This window comes from Corvus cornix, chromosome 1A (assembly GCF_000738735.6).
Source record: "Corvus cornix cornix isolate S_Up_H32 chromosome 1A, ASM73873v5, whole genome shotgun sequence".
In the NCBI taxonomy this organism is placed as follows: domain Eukaryota; kingdom Metazoa; phylum Chordata; class Aves; order Passeriformes; family Corvidae; genus Corvus; species Corvus cornix.
In genome coordinates this window covers 47,144,356-47,164,988 of record NC_047057.1, presented here as the reverse complement: position 1 = coordinate 47,164,988, position 20,633 = coordinate 47,144,356, and the positions used below count along the sequence as shown (strand labels likewise).

Here is a 20,633-nt window from a genome sequence, read left to right as displayed (position 1 = left end):
CCGGCATTTTGGGAAAAGAAAAAACTAATTCTGGAAATCACAGGATATTGATCATTTAATATTAATTTTTATCCTGCAAAACATTTTAAGGCTTTTTCAGGATTTTTCCCCACTATTTGCTCATATTACAATGGTTTTCTTGCAGCACACAGTAGTACTGTAAATATAGTTATATTAAACACACAATTTTAGTTCATTTTAAGTAGGGGAGCATTATGGTTTGAGTATTTTTTTCTCAGTGACATAATTTATCTCGAACATTTTAGTAGCATGGCACAGATGTTCCACACCTGCTTGCCTCTCAGGGCCACCTTCACTACGGAGAGAAACACATCCGTTGCTTTCCAGTGCTGAAGGTGCAGAGTCTGACCCTAGAGGGGGTTGTATAACCACATGTGGAGTGTGATAATGACAGGGAGGAAACAACTTTTCCACCTGTATGAAGAACCAATGGTCAGTCCCTCGTGTCATCTAGACTGATGCAACCATAACAAACATTGCTGGTACAGAGGCCATGGCATTCGTCTTGTGGCAGTGAACAGCAGAACCCCCATGACTGTTTAGCCCTGGAGAGACTATTTGTGGAGCTCCACTATTTGTGGAGCTCATAGGTGTTCTGTTACACCCATGATCAAAAGCACACAGGAACACGTTGAGCACTCTAAAGGGCAGGTTTGAGTTACCCCTCCTCTGCTCAGTAGAGAACACGCTTACCACCTACAGTCCCTTCTGTAGGCACATATCCCCTTCGTGACTTGCTTTGGCCAAGGTCCAGGGGGCTGGACTGTCATGCCTGCCTGCAATTCAGAGAAATCCTGGCCATGTATATTCACACATAACCAACTTGGACTCCCGTGTTAGCCAAGGAACTCACCATTGGTGCCTCTATAACCAGTGGAGGAAAAGCAGCTCTTCCAGAGAGCAAACCCAAGCAGATACAAAATTCGGTGTTTTGGATGGTTCCTCACGAGTATATATCTTCATGGACAACAGAGGAAGCTGGAAGAGTCCAGCCAGTTTGCTTAGATCGCTGTGACCTCCAACACCACAGTTATTCCTTAACTCCTGCACAAATTGACCTTTCTGTTGGGCCTTCATGGTATAACCCACCAGATTTTCCTGCTCATGCCTCCTCAAACAGCTGACAAGCACCCTGTCTCAGTTATACAGGGGCATGAGCACACTATCCAGGCATGGGATAATGACAGAGTACATGATTATGGACATTAGGCTTAATTCTTCTGCAGGCCATAAAATAAACCAAAAGAGGTAGCTCTTCTCTCTGAAAATAAACAAAATCAAGCTATCCTACTATCAACTTTCAATTTTATTTTAGTATTTAAATGTAATTAGCTTAGGATGAAGACCCCCCCCCAGCTAATTTGTGACACAAGACAGTCGGCACTGTTCTTACATATTAAGACCCTTTCAATTATTCCCTTACATTTTCCCGGTAGAACCTCAGGGTGGAAGAAAAGACAAGGGAAAATACATTAATGATCACATTACTGTGAAGCTCTGAACAAAATTGGAGGTTGGTCTACTCATACTTAATGGTTCTTGACCTAGCTGAGTATTTATCTCAGTCTCACCTTGCAGCTCACCCTTAACCACCAGCTACTGAGCCAGCCATCCCTTAGAGTTAGGTATCCACTACAGTTTAAAAATGGGTTCATCAGTTTTGTGTTTAATTCCTTTACTTCTCATATATGATGTCATCTACACTTGAAACCAGATCCTTCAGATGAAGATCTTTTGTTTATTATGGGTTTTTGTCCGTTGTGAAGAGAATTAAATCTAGAAATCAGGCCTAAAGCAATGAGAATTTTTTTTCTAGTAAAAAATAAGTGCTACTGCTGCTGATATCTGATTCAGACCCAAAGCAAATACAAATTTGCATGAAAACAAACTTCTATCTTTTGGCCAGAATTGAGCAGATAGTAGGAAGGATGGGGAATGCTTTGAAAGCGGATCCTTTCATATCTATGATCCTATGACAAGTAATTAACTCTGAGCAATGTTGCAGTCAGTGCACAGTACCAGCAGTCCCAATCATCCAATTAATAGATTTTTTCCAAAGCCTTTTCTCTGCCTATCATTCAAGTGGCTTTTCCCAGCTTTGAAGAATTCCTGGCTGACAAGCAAGTAACCCCCCACCAACTTCAGATGTCTCTTTGTTACCCCTAAAACATGGTTTGTCCAGCTGTAGGCCTGCATTCCTACACAGAACACCTCCTTGCTGCTGTCTGTATAAGCCTGTGTTCATACCACACAAAGGCAAACAAAATAAACTAAGTTAGCCACACATGTCAATTAGAGAAATTGCTATCACAGCTAAACTAAGTGAAACAAAGCTGCAGGCAGATAAAGTTCAGACTTTAGTCCTGAGGTCTTACAGATTCAGTACAAATCTCATGTCCTGTTATTAGCAATGTCAACACTGTATTTCAGGGATATAGGGTTAAATATAAATGTCAGCTAATAAATAAATACAGAAGTCCTAGTGCAAGCCTATTCTGAGATAGTGAAAACTAAGGCAGTTTGTGTGCTTTATGTGTACAACAAATTGCAATTCAGAAATAATAAAAAAATTTGAAATGCATAGAGGTGGGACTGAGACATCTGTGCCCTTATTCTGCTACCTTTTCCAGAGTGGATGCCCCCTACCCCTGAATCATTGTACACTACAACAGGTTTGGAGACAGTGCTGCCATAGCAAACTCCTGAAAAAGGAGTTTTTATTTAGAACTGATTTATCTAGGAGATGGTGGGAACAGCCTAAGAAATCTTGCTGTCAGATGTAGATACATGAAGTACTTGCTGTGATCTCCTTTACAAATATCATTCAAAGCCTGATGAATCAATATGATTTTCTATGTTATTTTAAAGAGCACTTGGAAATAAATTATTTTCCTGTGGGCGGGGAAGGAAATTAGTTACACAGTTACATATCTGCCTCATCATCTTTAAGTTCTGTTTGTAATGTTACTTATCTCAGAAGCCCAGATCAGCTCAAGCCATTGTTCTCAGTGAAAAACAATATGAACCAGCTTAAAATTAGTTTGTTGAGAACATACGAACAAAGAAAGATAAGAGCCAAAAAAGTAAGTGAAAAATGAGAGATGTGTAACTGCAATATCAACACTGAAGTCAGTGTTGGAAGAATATTTTGTTTTATAAACAGAACCTGCTCAGACTGGATCAGTTCTTGAATACAGGCTTCTCTGTCTGGCAAGGATTCATTGGACAGAGCTGAAGGAAGTTAGTTGCCTTATTCTATTGTTGCTGGTTGAGTATCAGAGTTATTCATTCTTTCCTGTGTTTGCTAAGTTGATCCAGTTGCCTTGGATGAACTTGGAACTTCTGGCAGTTGTTGATTTTGGTCCTGGGATACTTTTACATGGATAAGAAAGGATTATAATAATTTTGCAATCCTAGGATAACTAGTTGTGGCCACAAAATGTTCAGAAGAACAAAACTGAAAGGGATCTGGTAACTTTCTTGAGGCCAACACAGTTAGTCAAGGTTTGCAATAGACAGAAAAAGCACTGGTACTCTTTGAGGTAAGTTTATTCAGAAATTAGCTACTTCTGCAGTATGGGCATATTACCTCTCACAAGTAGGTTGCTACACTTGCTACCCAGGAAAACTGGTAACTGCTGTGCAGGAAGGAACCTCTGTCCTTTGCAACTGGACACACTAATTTATTGCAAGGGACAAGATGTGGAGGAACACTCTGAATCCCAGCTCCCTGCCTTTTTGTAAACAAGGACAGGGATTTCTCTTACAGTCTTTTAGTTGCTGTTCTTTAAAAATTCAACTTTCCATATTTTTTATTACTGACTTGAACTTCGTGCACAGGCAACTGGAAGTGATTTTTATTTCAGCCTGTGCAGCTCTTCAGCAAAGGGGGTGTTGTAGTATTCTGGTTTTCAGGCTTCATTAATGAAACTTTCCAACCAGGGAGAAGAAAACTGATGCCTTTAAGTGTGGCCAGTTGACCCTCCTGCTCCTGAGGAATGACAGGCATGCAGTTAGCAATTCCTGAGATAGCAAGCATCAAGCTGCAGTAGAACATGAGTGCTTGCTTAGCACTAAATGTGTTCTCCAGGTGGTAATCATGTACAAAAACTCAAGACATTTCTTAAGCACCTCCTTTTAAAGCATAGTGTGGAGAATGCTTTTAGAAGCTCTAGTTATTACCAGAAGTTCTAATCAAGATACCAGTTGCATTACTGACATGTTTGGTGAGATTAGGCATCTTTTCCCAGCAGTTGCTTAGACTTTGATTTATAACAGTGTGAATCAGATTTGCACCTGATTCACTGTAGGGTGCTTTTTCATGGCAGTGCACATTATTTGACACTACCTCATACTACAGTGCTAACCAGCATCACACTGCCTGCTCTCTGCCTGCTAATGCTGTGTTTGAGTACTGGCTGACCCCACACCGACCTCCACACAAGCAGACACACAGTGGTACTACTTCCAAGCAAGCCATACGCAGGCAGGGATGCTGTAGTGCTTCGTTACTGTCAACTTTGCCAAGTAAACAGCCTGTACAAGCATGGCTTGTGGCCACTGTTGTACTCAGAAACCAGTGCTAAGGAACAGCATGAGAAATGGCTGGTAGAGGACTGGAAATTAATCAAGTACTACCAAAACAGTGTGGGGCAAGACAGACATCAGTATTTCTCACTCACTTGGGTGTTCCAGTTCCTTGACCAAGACACCTGCTACTTTGTCCACTACTATTATTACACCTGCAAGAACCTGCAGGAGTACCTGATGACCATCTCTAAAAGTCCAGTGCTGTCCAAATTCTGCAAGATTCACATCTCATGCTGTTCACTGTGAAACACGGTGTATATTTTAACTATCACCATCACTACCCCCCTGCAAAAGTGGCAAGGGCACTGAGCAGAAGGCTGCAATACTGATAGTGAGGGTGCATCCAGGAGAAACTAACAATTCCTGGATAATGAAGGGCTTTATGGATTTTATTCTTGGTGACTCAGGCAAAGCTCAACTCCTGAGAGACAATATTGTCTTGAAAGTGGTACCAGTGTTGAATCCAGATGGTGTGATTGTGGGAAATCACCACTGCTGTTTAACAGGCCAGGAGTTGTACTTCAGATACAGATCTATCATGATGAAATGTTCCCCTTCTCTCTGGTATACCCAAAACATGGTCAAAAGGTAATCTCATTTTCTTTCCCTTTAGAATACCCTATTCTCCTTTCCACTATATCTTTGTTAGTTTGATGTCTCTACGTCCCTTATTATTTTGGTATTGCTTACATCTTTGCACTGCACCCAAGACTTTCTGACTGCTTTGTTTAGGTTAAGTTTCTTTTCAGAGTGGTTTATTTTGTTCTTCAGTATTGTGCAGGTTTTCTTTAATATATTTTCTCCTTTCTGGTAATATCTTCAAAATAGAAGAATTTTCTTTAAAACATTTTCAGCATATTTCTCCCCATGTCTTCTGCAAAAATCTACTTATCAAACTCCCTATTTCTTTCATTTTCTTCTTTTCTGGCATACAGCCACTTTCCAGAATGAAGTTAGGTTCAGAATAGATCCCAGATGTCCTTTTAACAGCAAAGATTGCCAAGTTTTGCTTGGCAATCTTTGTATGTTTGTATGTTTTGCTACAAATGGCTTTGATTTCTTATGCAGACTTCCACTCACAAAGGCATTGATACACTGGATATAAAATTAAATCTTCTGGTATTAAACTAAACCTTCAACTGGTAAACCAAATCCCCCCAGTTTTACTTCTATAACAAATTAACAAAAAAAAAGACTCTTGTGCAGAAAGTCAGTGTCAGAATTAGTATATTTAATGTTTTTCATCTTGTTACAGCCTGTTTTAAATAATGTTTGTGTTCTTTCAAATGAATGTTTTGGCCTGTAGATCCCTAACTTACAGGAGACTGATGCTTCAGGCTGCAGACAAAACACCCATTTCAACATGAAGGACTTGGAGTCCATAGGACAGTATTTTCCCAATGTATTCTTGGACTACGGTGTAAACAACAAGCAGGTGAAGGAAGTTTCCCCTAGGCCTTTTTCCCTGCCTCATTAGTCCAGCTCTGAAAAACATAACAGTCTATAGGTTTATAGCAATAATAAAGTTGATAATGCCTTTCTTTAAGCAATACACTAAATTTGTGGTGTTTCTTATTATTATCTCTGCCTGAAGGAACATAAGAAGGTAGTGAAACAACAAGCCAGGGTGAATTCCAAGGTCCTGAATTCTGATGTGTTAAACTGGAATTCCAGGTCACTTAGAACTATTCAGATATGCCACAATTTATTATATGTTCTCTGTATCTCATAAAGAATGCCACAGTAAATGTTAGAAATGTTACTAAAATTAGACTTTTAAGAGTCACACTACTTAATTTAACAATTTTTAAAAGATTGCACACAAATTTTTTAGTCAAACCTTAACAGGCAGTTCATTGGAAGAAGCAAAGCTCTGTATCTACTCCAGGTGGCCTTCCTGAGGAGAGAAAAACTGTGTTGACACAGAGTTTGGTCTATTGCATCATTTAAATCAATATGCTTTTTTTTTGCAGCCTTACATTTTGCAGATCAATCTAGACACAATATAAGGTGTATTATTTGGTTTCGTGTAAACCTTATTTCATTAACCATGGAAGGCACTATTCTGATTCCTTTTAGCCAAAGTGGTTAAGTTCAGGATCTGCATGCTGACCAAACAATACACCTATTAAACAAGATCAGCTCCTCCTGTACAGACTGTGGATGACTTGGAGATCAGATGTGCAGGTGATTTAAGAGAGGTGGGCATTGTGTGTTATGAAGAGCTGTGCCCGTAATGTGGTCATTTATTAGGGAATAAATCTTTTGTACATTTTTGGGGGGGGAAACATTAATGGGTTGGATCTATCTCATTAAATTTAAGCTGTCCAGAGTATAGAAATCAAGATCTGAGCTTCACAACTGGTACTGAAATGCAAAGAAGCAAAAAGACACATGTATAAATTTAGATTAGATATAAGGAAAAAATTCTTCACTATGAGGGTGAAGACTCACCAGAACAGGCTGGTCAGAGAAGCTGTCGATGCTTTGTCCCTGGAAATGTTCAAGGCAGGTTGGATGGGACTTTGAGCAACCTGGCCTAGTGGAAGATGTCCCTGCCCATGGCAGGGGGGTTGGAACCAGATGATCTTTAATGTCTCTTCCAACCCTGACCACTCTATGATTCTGTGATGGTTCTATGACCTTGATGCATCATCAGAGGATTAGGTCAAATGAGAAGTGCAGACCAGTAGTATTCATTTTCCCTGTAGCTTAACCCCAATCATCTGAAGGCAGTTTTTGTTCCAAAGAAGGTGGCTTTCCACCTGTCAGCTTCTGCAGTACAGCTGAGCAAGCAGTCATAGGGTCAGGATGGGGAGGGCACCGGCGTTACGCAAGAAGTATCATGCCCATGTACTTTGGTGTCAGTCATACTTTGCAACACACAGTTCAGACTGTTCAGGAGTTGTGTTCTCCTCTCACACACGCTGAAAAGTCATCACACTGGCACTAAGGGCCCATTGCCTATATCTAAGCTCATAGACAAATGCAGCCTCAGATTTAAAAGAGTGATTTCACAGGAGGACAGTGAGACATTTTATTTTCCTGTAACCTTTATTTATTTGTTTTGCTGAGGAAAAAAAAAGGGTTGAAGCATGTTTTTCTCCTTGTTTACTTGGTGTTTGTTTTTTTGCCTGTGATTGACATACTGTTACTCAAGAGGTTTCCCATAAATACAGAAAGCAAACTCTTGTGAGTGAATGACTTTTGGAGAACTTGGGGATGAAATTTAGACAACAATAATAGTTCCTGTAAAATGTTGCTTCCTGTTTGTGACATAAATACAGTAAATAAACAACAGAAAAAGAGAAAACTTCGTAAAGGAGGAGATGTTCAGGACTGAACACCATTTTGGCCACCAAAGAGCCTGATCCTGTAAGGCTGTGCTTGCCAAGACCTATAAACACCAGTATACATGGCAAAACTATTAGTCAGGCCGAGCTTCACTAGGTCCTGTTCTGTAATTTTTGTGCTAAAATATAGGCAAAGACATCTTTCATGCAATGAAATTGTAGGGATTGCACTCATACATCTTTCATCTAATGAATTAAAGTTCTTTTTCTGGGTGTGTACCAGAAGCAAAACATGTCAGGGTGATTCTGTTACCGTGTAAAGCAAGTAACAACACTTTATCAAATGGATCACAATTCCTTCAAGAAACTTCTTAATTCTCTTCCTCTCATGATTATGTGCATTTTCCCATGTGGATCTACTTCAGTGACTAATTCAGTTTATTAGATCAAAAGACTTAACAAAATTTCTGCTGTTGATCTTGATCAAAGTTGTTAAAGGCATTTGAAAAAAGGTGAATAGCAAGGAATATCACAACTGCAGTAGAATTCTTGTCAGAAATTCATGCTGGAGCTGTACGTAGCCCTCACAGGCACTTTGCTGATGTTCGGCCCAGAAAATTATATGGCCCCAAGACATAGAATAGGAGCACTGTTACTGCTGCCTAGAGAAAGCAAACTGGTTTTGGGAAAAATGTCACATTGATGTTTCGATGGGTAATATTCTTTTTATGTACATAAACTTTATAATGCTGATCGCTTTATCAATGCTTTCATTGGTTCAATAGGTAGACCAGCATTTCTCAAGCTTTTTGCATTTTATGCCAATTTTTCTTTTCAGAAGCCCAAACATATGAAAAACAGAGCAGTGGCAGTTAATACTGCTGAGAAAGCACAGCTGTCCAGGTTCCCAGACTAAAAATAAACAAGCCATAGTGAGTAGGAAGTAAGGTCCCTTGTCAGTATGATACGTTTGTATCCAGGTTCATAAATACTTACTGAAAAGAACAGCATAAGGAATTCACTCTTGAACAGCTTTCTTACATGTACTCCTTCTGGCATTGTGATTATCATGTTTATTTGCAATTGTTGGTTTGGTTTGTTAGGGCTTTTTAAACTTGTAACTGTAATATTCCCCTATGAATCAAAATGGTTACAAACTATTTTCTCTGCAGAAAAAAAACCCCTAAAATATCAGGAGAATATTTTCACAGCATTGCTAAGAACAGAAGTTTTAAAAGCAGAAATACCCATATTTTTCATCCCAGGAAGAATATGCTGTGGCTATTTGGGTTTTTTCTGACCAGAGACTGATATATGACAATTCAATTTAACCACTGTAACTTTACATAAACAATTTTGTCACCAAAAGAAAAATACCAGCCTTTACATGGTCACTGTTTTCCCATTAGTTATTGAACTCTTACCAAGATTCCCGTGTGCCAGCCTGGTGTACACTCCCTGAACAGCCCCAAAAGTGGCTGACTGATAATGCCTTTTTGTCAACCAGTCTTTTGGAACTTGTAGTAATAATTCATTCCTGCTTCTGTTCTTTTTTAGAAACTCAAGACACTACTCTGTTTCACAGGCTCAGGTGCTGATAATTACCCTAAGATATTTCAGGTACCTGAGCCAGTGAAAAAAGGCAAACATTACAGGTTTGTTTAATCCTTTAAACTCCAATAGGCCATTTTTTTTTATAATCTCAGACCTCAGTAAAGAGTATGTTCCACAAAGATAAGTATGGAGTTCTTTGGCTGGGATTTCACTCAGTCTCAGAATTTGGAAGATCTCATTTTTCTGCAATTTAAACCGTCTTCATCACATTACTACACTATGATTTACTGATTGACAACAATCTCACTGAAGAAAAAATAAACCCAAGGCAAATTCCAGAGAGGTGAAAAAATATTTTCCCTATTGGCAGTAGGGTACATGCATTTGTAATAACATGCTCATTAGGTTAAATATTATTAATGAAATTCAGTATCAACTGTATAAGGCACCTCTTTGCTTAGAATAAAAGGAGCTTCAAAATGTTGTAAATCTTCTTTGTGCCCAAGGGACACACCACCCCATACACTGTCAGACCTGGTTCATCTCACCTGTTGACCACGGACCTCACCCAGTGGTTCTGTGAGGGGAGGTATTTGCAGTGCGGCACTAAAGCCAGCTGCAGCTAAGCTGGCCCGTGTCCAGCTGGTGAGACACATCTGCTGGGTCAGGTCACGCTGAGAGAGAGCCCAGGGGCCTGGCCTGCAGCACTGATTTGGACACTTGAGGAGATGCAGTCAGTGCGGGGGCTGTGCCTGTCACATCAGCCAAGGCACTGGAGATCCAGGTCTTGAGAAAAAAGACACATCAGTCACTCATAGCATGGAAGGGAGATGAAGTTAAAAGGGTGTGTGTCCCCTTCTCCCAGCCTCTGGGCACAGATCATTACAGCTGTAATAGTCTTCTGTGGGATAGGAGGTCCAGTTAAGTAGTGCTCAAGTACAGTTTAAGTATGGTACAGTTGAGTATATTGCAGTGTTATGATGCGTAAGAGCTTGCCTGCCAAAGAGGAGATTAATAAAGAATGTCTTTTTAAATGTTTTAAATGTTTTTGCAGTCTTGGCAGCTTCCCAGCTGCAGATACTCATTCCTAGATATCGTGTACCATACCCAAGTCTGCTAGTAGGACAAACAGTTCCAGATCTGCCCAGGACGACTAAAGGAAGGAGAGTTTTGCCCCTTACATCACTCAAGGTTTCAGCGGTTTCCTTGAGCAGCAGCCACCTTGCACTGTGCCTGCATAAACATGTTGGCTGCGGGCGAGAGAAGCTTGGGCGACGCTGTGTCTGGGAAGCAGAGGGAGGGGATCAGCGTCCCAAGTGCAAGAAGGGCCATGTTGTCAGCAACCTCTGGCAGTGCTGCGGTACCGGGGTCGGTGCTGGCACGGTCAGTCACCTCTAAAGAAGTGTCCATACAAAACAAAACAAATTCATCTAAGCCCTCATGGACACCCAAGCTACTCGAATAGCACAAAAGTCATGGATGAGCTTAGCCCGGTCACTTACTCGTGCTGCTCTGCACAGCAGGGAGAAGGAACGCAAACTTGACCCCGGCTCACATTGTGCAGCTGGGCTTGGTTTGCTTTCTTGCTCGTATTCAGCCGACTATCGGGAAAGAGCGCTGCCCTCAGAAGCGAAAGAGAAAGCAGATAACGATCCACACGTGACAGAACAGGGGCTGTGGTGCCAGCGCAGGACCGGCAGGAGCCAGAAACCCGCTCGGCACCTAGAACGGCACCACAGCCCTCTCCAGCGTGTTTCAGCTCCACACCCACGCAAATGGGCAGCCTGTAAGTATCCTCCACTGAGACACCCCCCCCCCCCCCCCTTTTTAATGTCACTGGCATTGGGGAGAACTGCCAGAAGAAGTGGTGTTGCAGGGTGCAGATGTCTTGGAGGATCCTTCCCCTGCTGTAAAACACTTCGCGGGCAGTTCCCGCACAGTCTGCTCCATTTGCTGCTGGTTGGTTTCTGTTTACCGGCAATCCTTCACTTGTCAGTGGTCTTTCTTCAGCCATGGTTTCTCTGCAGCTAAGCCTGCCTGAGGGGGAAAGATGATCGGGATAGCTGGGGTGGGGAGATAGGGAGGTGGTGAAGGAAAAGTGTCACGTGCAAAGCTCGACACTTTCCCATCACTCTTGTACAGCATGTCTCCCCGCAGCAGCCAGGGAGAGGGGATGCAGGAAAGTCAAGCTGTCTGGGGCGCTCTTCAGTGCAAAAGGAAATGCCCATTCCCTCGTCCCTTTGCACTCAGCCCCACTGCAGCGGCATCCAATGGCTCCACAGAAATTCTCGTCCCTGCACAGAGGCCAGACACTGTATCAGAGCTGTGTTCCTTCCTGTCTCCTTTGCCCAGGCACTCTGCCAGCAGCTTGCTGGAGGAAGGCACAGCCCCAGCCTGGGAAGGCTGCCCACCTGCCTACGAGCAGCAGAGGAAAGGGCTGTGCAGTCCCAAAAGCACAGAAGGTGCCTGGAGCCTTATTTCCCACACAAAGACCTCAGGGAGCTCCTGAGCCATTCACATGGGGCCTCTCTCTGCCGGGGAGGCTGAGACACAAAGCTCTCCTATGGTGAAACCCAGTGTTTCCAGCAATGCCAGTCCAGGAACAAGGAGGCTGAATCCAGGCTGGGGCTCGCTGTGCTGTGTTCAGGTTCTCGCACCTTTGAGGAAGAGCCACAGAGATTCCCATCCAAAGGCATAGACACCTCCTTAGAGGCAGTGAGGCTGCAGCTGTCTGGGAAAAACCCAAGCTGTACACTGGGTGAGAGTTCTTTCCTGTTTGTCCCTTGCTTCTCAGACAGGCTGCTGCCAATCCTGCCTCAGTGATGAGCTGCAGAGCTCACAAATGTCATATCTGTGGCTGCACTGTGCCAGGTCTCAGCCTTCACTGTCTCCAGGCCAGTCATGTGTTCTCTATCCAGCTGGCACGGGACCATCCCAGGCATGTTTCTGGTCCTATCAGTCACACCTAGGGACAGGGATTTACCTACTGGGCTGGGCTGGGCTGGGCTGGGCTGGGCTGGGGAAGCAGCAGGAGGCTGAAGGGCAAAGATGCCAGCAATGTGGCAGTGAACAGAGGGACATCACTGGGAAAATACGTCCTTACACACATGAGCCACAAAACAGAGGAGAGGGCAGAGGTACTATGGGCTTTCCCCAGGTCCTCATATATGCAGAGATCACACAGCAGCACAGGGTCTCTGAGGAGGTTGTCCTCTATCCCTGCCATATATTTCCACAAACCTGATAGGAATTTAATTCTCCATCCCCCCCTCTAGTTAACATGTGCAACTAGGGCAATTTTTAATTGCTTTTATATTTCATGGATGCCAAGGGAGTGAGAGTGAGATGATTGAACAAAAAGCCATGTTTCTAGAAGCCTGCCTTCCTTAGGAAACCAGTCTAAAGAAATACAGCAGCAAGGGTTTGTGGGTGGGCAGGGCCAGGAGTCGGCTGGGCTGTAGTGGTGTCCTAAGTTACAATGCAAGATGTGCCCACAAGCATGTATTCTATCACCATCTTCATGAGCTGTTAAAACCAGGTGGAGCAGTGCTCCCTGCCTCCTCCCTCAACACTGTGTCCTGTTAATGGCCCATCAGCGCCTTATCTCGAGTCATTCCATTGTGAGATGCTCCGCCCAGAGGGAGGAACCAAGCATCTCATCCTGCATATAAACTGGGATTTTTGAAGACTACAGGCAGCCTTTCCCACTGGATTTCCAGAGGACAAGAGCTACATACCTACCACTGGACCTTCTGATGAAGACCAGATCTTTTTACACAGGATCACTGCTTCAACAGAACCACATCTATTCACTTCAGGAGGTCTGCAGCCACCACCTTATCGGACTGCTACCGCTACCCTGACTAACAGGGTCAGGTTGTATCTGACTGTCAGTTTAGATCAGTTTTTTCCCTGCCTTGTTTTATATATATATATTAGTAAAGAACTGTTATTCCTATTTCCCATATCTTTGCCTGAAAACCCCTTGATTTCAAAATTATAATAATTTGGAGGGAAGGGGGGTTGCATCTTCCATTCCAAGGGAGGCTCCTGCCTTCCTTAGCAGACACCTTTCTTTCAAACCAAGTGGTCACACCTCTGAGGTCTAACAGAAATCCCTGGAGACCTGGGATTTCAGCCAGCCAAGAGCTCCCTCCAAGTGCAGCTTGTTCTTCCTCTTGAGGACTGCAAGGCCTGACAGCAGGGAGAACAGTGAGTGGCGTGAGCCCTTGAGGAACAGGGAGAGGGTGCCTGGGTACACAAGACCATGTGTAAAACAAACTAAGGAGCAATACCAGCGGCAAGACAAACCATGGTGAAATTACACGTGCTCGAGGTCTCATTCTGCAGCACTCTCTGTGCCCAAGCATAGATATTTTCCTGGTTGCTTGTGTCTTCATTGCAGATTCAGAACAATGGGCACCTTCCATGTGAACTTCCAGAAGCCTGTTGTGAAGAAGCCCTCCAAGGGAGACTACAAGAAGTGAGGGGAAAGTGACCAGGGAAGTGCTCAGGTTGGTGTCTGATGCTGTGACACACCCCCCCACCCCCCCCACCCCCCCCTTCCATGGTATGTGTGTGTGCTGCTCCTGCGAGAAGTTTGGGACTGAGAAGCTTTGTCTTTGTGCTCATTAAACGGAGGTGCTCCACTTCCAAGTTTCCAGGGAGAGGAGTGGGAGGGGGACGCTGAGAGGTCTCTAGTCACCAGTACTGCTGCCAGCTGCTGAGTACAGATTGAGTGGAGTCTCTCCTGGCACTCTAAAAACTCAGAGGCTGTACCAAATTCACAATCAGCTTTGGGTGATGGTCTAGGAGGACATCCAGGGTATCACAGATTCACAGAATATTCTGAGTTGGAAGGGACAGAGTCTAATTCTTAAGTAAATGGGCCACACAGGATTAAAGGATGATATATCACTGGGCAGTAGGCAGTGGAAGGGGACAGCAGGGCCAATGTGAACTTCTTGAAGGAAAGTGATAAATGATTCTCAACAGATAATGCTTGTCAAAGGGAAGAAAAAGTTATTTGCGAAGTCTCAAGCCTGAGGCTGAGCTTGAAGCCAAGGTCTGTGAGTCCTGTGTTTATGCCTCTCTGCAGACCTGGGTGGACAGTGCTTCAATGCCATGTGGCTCTGCAGCCAGTGATACCCTTTCCTGATGCCACTTCCCTGTTTTTCAGCGTGAAGCAGAAGCCTGCAAGACAGCACTGAGGACAGTACACATTCTTGGGAGAGCAGCAGAGCTGGGTTTGTCAACCAGTCTGAGACGGGAGCAAGGTGGATGGCAATCACAGGTGTGCCTCAGTAGCACCCATGTCCCTGGGCCTCAGAGGAAGGTGAGTGGCTGCAGGTGGTTCCAGGGTACCTCTCTGACCTGGGCACCTGCCTGTAGGGCACTGGTCCCCAAGCAACCAAGACAGAGGAGCACCATGTCTGCCAGCCTCAGTGGGTAGCAGAGGTATTCAGTCCTGCTGTGCTCAGGGATCTACAAGCATGCAAGGACCTCAGGCGCTTGTGGAGTTCAGATGCTGGAAATGGGTGGTATCAATGGCACTGGGTTTCCCAGACCTATAGGACAAGGGCAGGGAGGCAAGGGGAGCCCTGCAGTTCAGATCCTGTCATGTCTGCATTTTACTCAGTAGTCCAAAGATCACAAGGGATGTCTCTGACTATAACTGAAAGAAAGCATTTTCCCAGAATAGCTCTTAACCCCCACTTCTTTTACTCAATAGTCCAAAGATCAACAAGGGATGTCCTTGTCTGATAAAAACTGAAAGAAAGGCATTATCCCTGAATAGCTCTTAACCTACTTGTTACCCAACAGCAGTTCTGCTCTCCTCCCAGCACTGCAGTTTGTTGACAAATGCCTCTTTTCCAGGGAGACCATGGTGCAAAGGGCATGTGTGGGGCTGAGTCATACTCTCCTCTCACTACTGGTCCAAACATGGGACATCATTAAACCACCTTTGCTGTGACCAAAAATGCACCAAATGTACCCCCCTTGGCCCAGTAACATATGTGCAGCAGAGTCCTAGGTGGGACAGGGACACTCCTGTTCTATTTGCAAGGGGAATCCCTAAACTCCAGCCATAAGGCTCAGAGTCCAACTTGGGAAGAGTGCCATAACAGGCAACAACTGAGGGGTCCCCCCTTCACGTTTTGCAACAGGCATCCCCACGGCAGCTTTTACCTTGGTAGCAAGAAAACTTGTGGGCACCATGATGGCTCTGCTGCGACCAAGGAGTGCCGAGAACCTGTTCTACGTGCTGACTTTACTGGAGACTGTTGGGACCTTGGCCTTGATGTCCTACGCACTGCTGTGGGAATTTGGAAACCTGGTAAACCTCCCAGACAAACGCATTGGCTTTTACAACTTCTGCCTGTGGAATGACACAGCTGGGGAGCTGCTGTGCCTGGGGAACGAACAGCTAGAGGAGATGGGCATCAATCTACTACAAATGGCATTAGCCAGGGTTTGTGTGTATAGCTGCCTGGTCTTCATCATGTTCCACCTCGTTTATGTTTTATTTATGCATTACACAGAGCAGAGAGAGGGATGGAAGAGGATCCTCATCATACCCTTCAGCAAGATTATAATCCTGTCTGGAGGCCTGGCTATGTTTCTTTTACAAACCTCGCAGTGGATTAATCTCTCTGATTTCACTGGTGGCTTCCTGGCACTGCTTGGGACTTGGGCTCTGCTACTGCTCCAGATTCTCACTGCCACTGTGTACCTCAGCTGGGCCAAGCTCAGGTACCTATGAGTCAAAGCCCTTTAACTAAGGAGGCCCTGCCCTCTAAGATTTGACAGTGAAGAAGATACAAGAACTATCGTTACCATGATTTAATATAGTAATCCTAATACAGCTTTACTCCCTAGCAATAATTTGATCCCTAGTCCAAAGGCTCATGTCAAGCCATGCTCTGGCACATTGCTGTGTGCAGCACTCCTGCATCGAGCTAGTAGCAGACACCAACAGCCACAGCACAAGCACGGAAGCTTCCCAGGTACAATGGCATGTGACACCCCTCAGTTTGGGGCACAGCATCAAAGTGACAGCATTTCTGGCCCTGACCCAAAGAGCAGTGAAGGTAGCAGAACCAGCATACAGTGGACACAGCCTTCTGCCCACACCTAGTCTAAGTACAGGAAAACAGAGAAGCAAACAAGCTTTCTTTCTTGGAGTTGCCCAGAAAATCTGCTCCTTCTCCATCTCCTGGACTAACCAGAAATGCCTTCAAGGTAATTGTGACTTGAGGAGCTGTGGCTTCACGCTGCCATCACAGCAGTGGCACCCTCAGAGGTGCACTTGTACTTTACCTGCTGGAATAATATCTAGAGTGACTCTGACTTAGCTCATTAGGGTGATGTGCCCCACATGCACCCCAGCAGCAGCAGAGCACATGGAGGGAGGCAGCCTAACAACTCAAGGAACACAGCCCTAATTGAGGGTTTCCTTGAGAAAGCAGAGGATTTTGGTGCAGAGCTCCAGGTTTGTTCCCACTAATATTATGGGGCTGAGCCCAGCACTCCAACAGCCTTTGACACTCCAGGAGAAATGATTCTGTGTGAGGACAGCTTGCCACAAAGCCAGCTCAGCACATGCCGCGCAAGGGCAAGCTCAGGGCGCAGGGCCAGGGCTGCTGGGGTGCAGTGCCCCAGCTGGACCATTGTACCCAGAGCACTGGATGGGGTCTCCATGGCACGACAGCACACAGCAGTGCTCCCTGCATTTCTGTAACCTCGCACAAAGAAACGCCTGCTTTGCCCCCATCCCCTTTAGGGTGAAAGTAAGTTGCTAGTATCTCATAATATGTGGTTAAATCTAATTAACTAACAAAATGTTTTTAAGACCTTTTGCCCCACCACATAAGAGGATCTGTAGATTATGTTTAACTAGTAACTAACAAATGTTCAGGAAAATGTAACTAAGTAGGTAATTTCTTTGTAAGTAGACAGGATACAAATCGCTTAAAATAAATAAGCAGCCAATCAACAACCAACCTTCGAAGCTGTGAAGTAAGCCATCTAGAACGATAAGGAAATAACACCAGAAAGAACCGGTTTTGTAGTTTGAAAACAACACAACAGACTGCGCATGCACCAATTAAGAAAGTGCAATTGAAGGACAAGTGACGAAGACTACCAAACGACCACCAAAAGGATTGTAATAAACCCTAAACGACACTAGATGGCAGAAAAGGCTTAAATAGTTGACTCCGGTTTTTATAATCACTTTTCAAAATAGGCATTTTGTTACTGAGATTTGTCTGTGTAATGAATATGTAACAGCCTTGTAAATAAAAACTGCATTAATTCACCCAGTGGTCGGGAGCACTTACGTAAATAAAGAATGCCTGCTTAACAGTGATATCCTTTGCTGTTGAGTGAATTTGTTTCAAGGGACATGAGGGTCTGTTTTCTGTTGGGGAGGATGAAAGTTTGGTAAGAAAGTTTCACAGGTATGTAGGCTTGGCAGAAAGATCTGCCAAGTAGAAACTGGGGATGAGATAGAAATGGAAGCAAGTTTTGATATAGAGTAGAAAATGTTTTGCTGAAACAGTGATTGATGAGTAACTGAGAAGGCAAAGGTTGGAGATGAGCTGGAAGGAGATTTTTAGGAATAAGACAAAAGTATGTGACTACAAACAAAGACATGTTTTCACCAAGTAAATAAGTCTCAAGAAGAGCATAAGTAAATAGAAAACATGTCTTTACCAAAAAGAGAGATACCGCAGGCAAACAAGAAATGTTGATGTAGGAAGAAGAAAAGAGGTCTGAGAATTTTCCATTGTAAGCTTAAATTGTAACTTACTTACTCTTGTGATTGGATAATAATGATTATAATATGGTGATGGTAGTAGTTATGATAGGCTATAGGCAAATGTAAAGGTGTTGTGTACGGTGCTTATTGGTTGTTATGTATTAAGATACTCTGCAAAGAAAAGTATATAATGCTTTGTAACTTGAACAGAAAGCAGCTTCAGGTGTGCCTACAGCTGGAGCTGGCAGCTGTAGGGCTGGCTCTGGATACCCACTCCCTGAAATGCTGTAACTTCGCCTATGCAATAAACAGCTTTCAAGAGAGCTGCCTGAAGTGCAGACAGCCTTCGTGAACCTTTCTCCTATAGTTTTCCCTCTTGCTTCAGCCTTGGTGGGGATGAGGCTGGTGATGCTGGTTTGACTGATTCTTCATTTCAATACAGGCTCTCACACCTGGCCTCATGCAGTTTGTTCATCTCCCTTTTGGACTGGGAAGAGGATACTGAGCCATCTTCATCCCTTCCTAGACCCCCATGCAGGCTGCCATGGGACCAGCTCCCTCAGGGCAGTCCTGGCCCCTGTCAGTCTTCCTCAGCCGTGGGAGGACTGCTAGAGTCTGGTGGCAAAGTCAGCACCAGGTCCAATGGAGACAGCCTGCCAGGCCCCACTGCAGCTGTGACAGAGGGACCACAAGGACAAGGGAGCTCCCAAGGCTGAACCATGACGATGTAGCTCTGCCAGCAAAGGTACTCCAGGCCAGCACCTCCCTGCTCCCCTCCAGTCCCAACACTGACTCACCAAAGGGACGCTCACAGAAACCCGAATGTCCTCTTTAATCTGTCTATGCTCTGAGATGTGAAACAGAAACGAACACATCCGAATCTGGAGCCAAATCCTAGCAGAGTGGGAGAAGTGAGTACCTCCTCTTTCCCCCTCTGGCCTTCATGGGTATCCTACCAGCTAAACAGGGCCAACACAGTAGCCCTGTGTAGTAGCACAGCCCCCTCCAGGCCCTCCTCCCACCGTTTTCCGGGCCGTGGGAAGAGACACCCTCCCCATTGTGCCCTCTGCTCCTGGGGAGTCAGAAAGGAGATGTTAGCTGAAAAATATCTCCCTGACGTATTTCAGGACATCGTCCTCAGAGTCCTCCTCGCCTGTCCTCTCAGCGTCAGCACCAGGACCAGGAGGGGATGGAAGTGCCAGACTGTGGTCACTGCCTCCATCCGTGTTGGCCGTGCTTCCAGGAGCCTCGTCTGGTGTTGCCGGGAGCTCCTGGTCCTTTTCACTCCTGGACCGGCCCTTCTCTTCACCTTCTTTGCTCTGCAGATTCTGACCAGAGGGAAAACAACAAGCCCCAGCCGTGCGTGACTTCACCCCGGGACCACTCCAAGGAGTAGGAGAGCAGCCCAACATTCCCGTGAGCCTCCCCTCCACAGGCCCCAGGTCGCGGTTCGGCCCTGCAGAGCCGCTGGGAAAGAGAGGAGGGGACCGGGAAAGCCATGCGGCACCCGATAGCATCCCCCGAACCCCTCACAGAGAGAGGCCGCCAGGCAAGCGCGAGCAGCAGCGCTCCCCGCCCGTCCTCCGCCCCGCTGCCCGGCCGTGCTCAGGTACGGCCAGGGCCGCGTCCCCACCCCCGGAGGTCCCGGCTCACCTCGGCCAGGACCGCCAGGGCCACCTCCACCAGCTCCGCCTCGTTCATGCAGTACAGCGCCGCCGGCCTGGGCAGCGCACAGGGGACGCTCAGCGCGGGCAGCGCCCGGGCTCTCCCGCCCGCCCGCCGCCCCAGCCGCTCCCCCGCCCCAGCGGCGCTACCTGCGCCCCGCCGCCGCCCGGCCCCGGGGGACGGCGCCGCCGCCGCCCGCTCGTCCCCTGCCGCCCCCATCCAGGCCGGGAGCTGCCGCCGCCGTGCGCCCGCCGCCATTCCCGAGCGGGGCGGTGCCGCCGGGGCGCCTTCCGCCCGTCACGCCGCGGCTGCTTCCCCGCCCAGCCGGAGTGCAGGGGAGCTGGAAAAGCAGCCCCAAGCCGCCCTAAAACCCACGTCACGACAGAGCCCCGCGTCTGATCAGGCGGGGTGGGAGGCGACGCAAGCAGGCAGGCAGCCAGTGAGGCCGCGCATGCCTCGATGTTCCGTCAAGGAGCATCATAGCTCTGAGCCAGCTGCGGAGCAGACGGCACGTTTGGAACGAGACGTGCCAGCCGCCGGGCCCCGGGCAGTCTGGCGGGCCGGGCCGGGCCGGGCCGCCCCCGAGCGCTCCGTTACGGCCGCGCTGTGAGGCCCCGAGCGCGCCCGCAGCCTGAGGCCCCCCCTGCAGGGCAGCCGCGGCGGCACCGCTCTGCCGGAGCGGCGGGGGCTCGTCCCGGGAAGAGCGGAGAGAGGGGAGCCCGGACAAAGCACGGAGTAAAAGCTCC

The 20,633-nt window shown here is 46.1% G+C and overlaps 3 protein-coding genes across 6 annotated transcripts; 2 read left to right on the top strand and 1 right to left on the bottom strand.

Moving 5' to 3' along the window:
- The first annotated feature begins 4,240 nt into the window (after positions 1–4,240).
- On the top strand, positions 4,241–13,945 carry AGBL3 (AGBL carboxypeptidase 3). The gene is given in 7 exon segments (XM_039571083.1): positions 4,241–4,247; positions 4,434–4,547; positions 4,550–4,884; positions 4,886–5,199; positions 5,956–6,046; positions 6,206–6,285; positions 13,864–13,945. Coding segments are annotated over 7 exon segments (1,023 nt in total).
- On the top strand, positions 11,044–17,829 carry TMEM140 (transmembrane protein 140). 4 transcript variants are annotated; one of them, XM_039570293.1, is made up of 5 exons: positions 11,044–11,244; positions 13,055–13,334; positions 13,864–13,972; positions 14,638–14,793; positions 15,626–17,829. In XM_039570293.1, exon 5 carries the CDS (start codon positions 15,676–15,678, stop codon positions 16,219–16,221), a length of 546 nt encoding a protein of 181 aa, XP_039426227.1. In that variant the 5' UTR covers positions 11,044–11,244; positions 13,055–13,334; positions 13,864–13,972; positions 14,638–14,793; positions 15,626–15,675; the 3' UTR covers positions 16,222–17,829. The 4 variants fall into 4 exon arrangements, with proteins under 4 accessions (XP_039426227.1, XP_010409036.3, XP_039426229.1 ...); XM_010410734.4 differs by having other exon boundaries at positions 11,811–13,334; XM_039570295.1 differs by lacking the exon at positions 13,055–13,334.
- Positions 17,830–19,035: 1,206 nt separating this feature from the next.
- CYREN (cell cycle regulator of NHEJ) lies at positions 19,036–20,145 on the bottom strand. The gene is made up of 3 exons (XM_039571675.1): positions 20,012–20,145; positions 19,876–19,942; positions 19,036–19,541 (listed from the first exon to the last, which is right to left on the bottom strand). The coding sequence occupies exons 1-3, from the start codon at positions 20,143–20,145 to the stop codon at positions 19,317–19,319; spliced, it is 426 nt and encodes a 141-aa protein (XP_039427609.1). The 3' UTR covers positions 19,036–19,316.
- Positions 20,146–20,633: the final 488 nt, after the last annotated feature.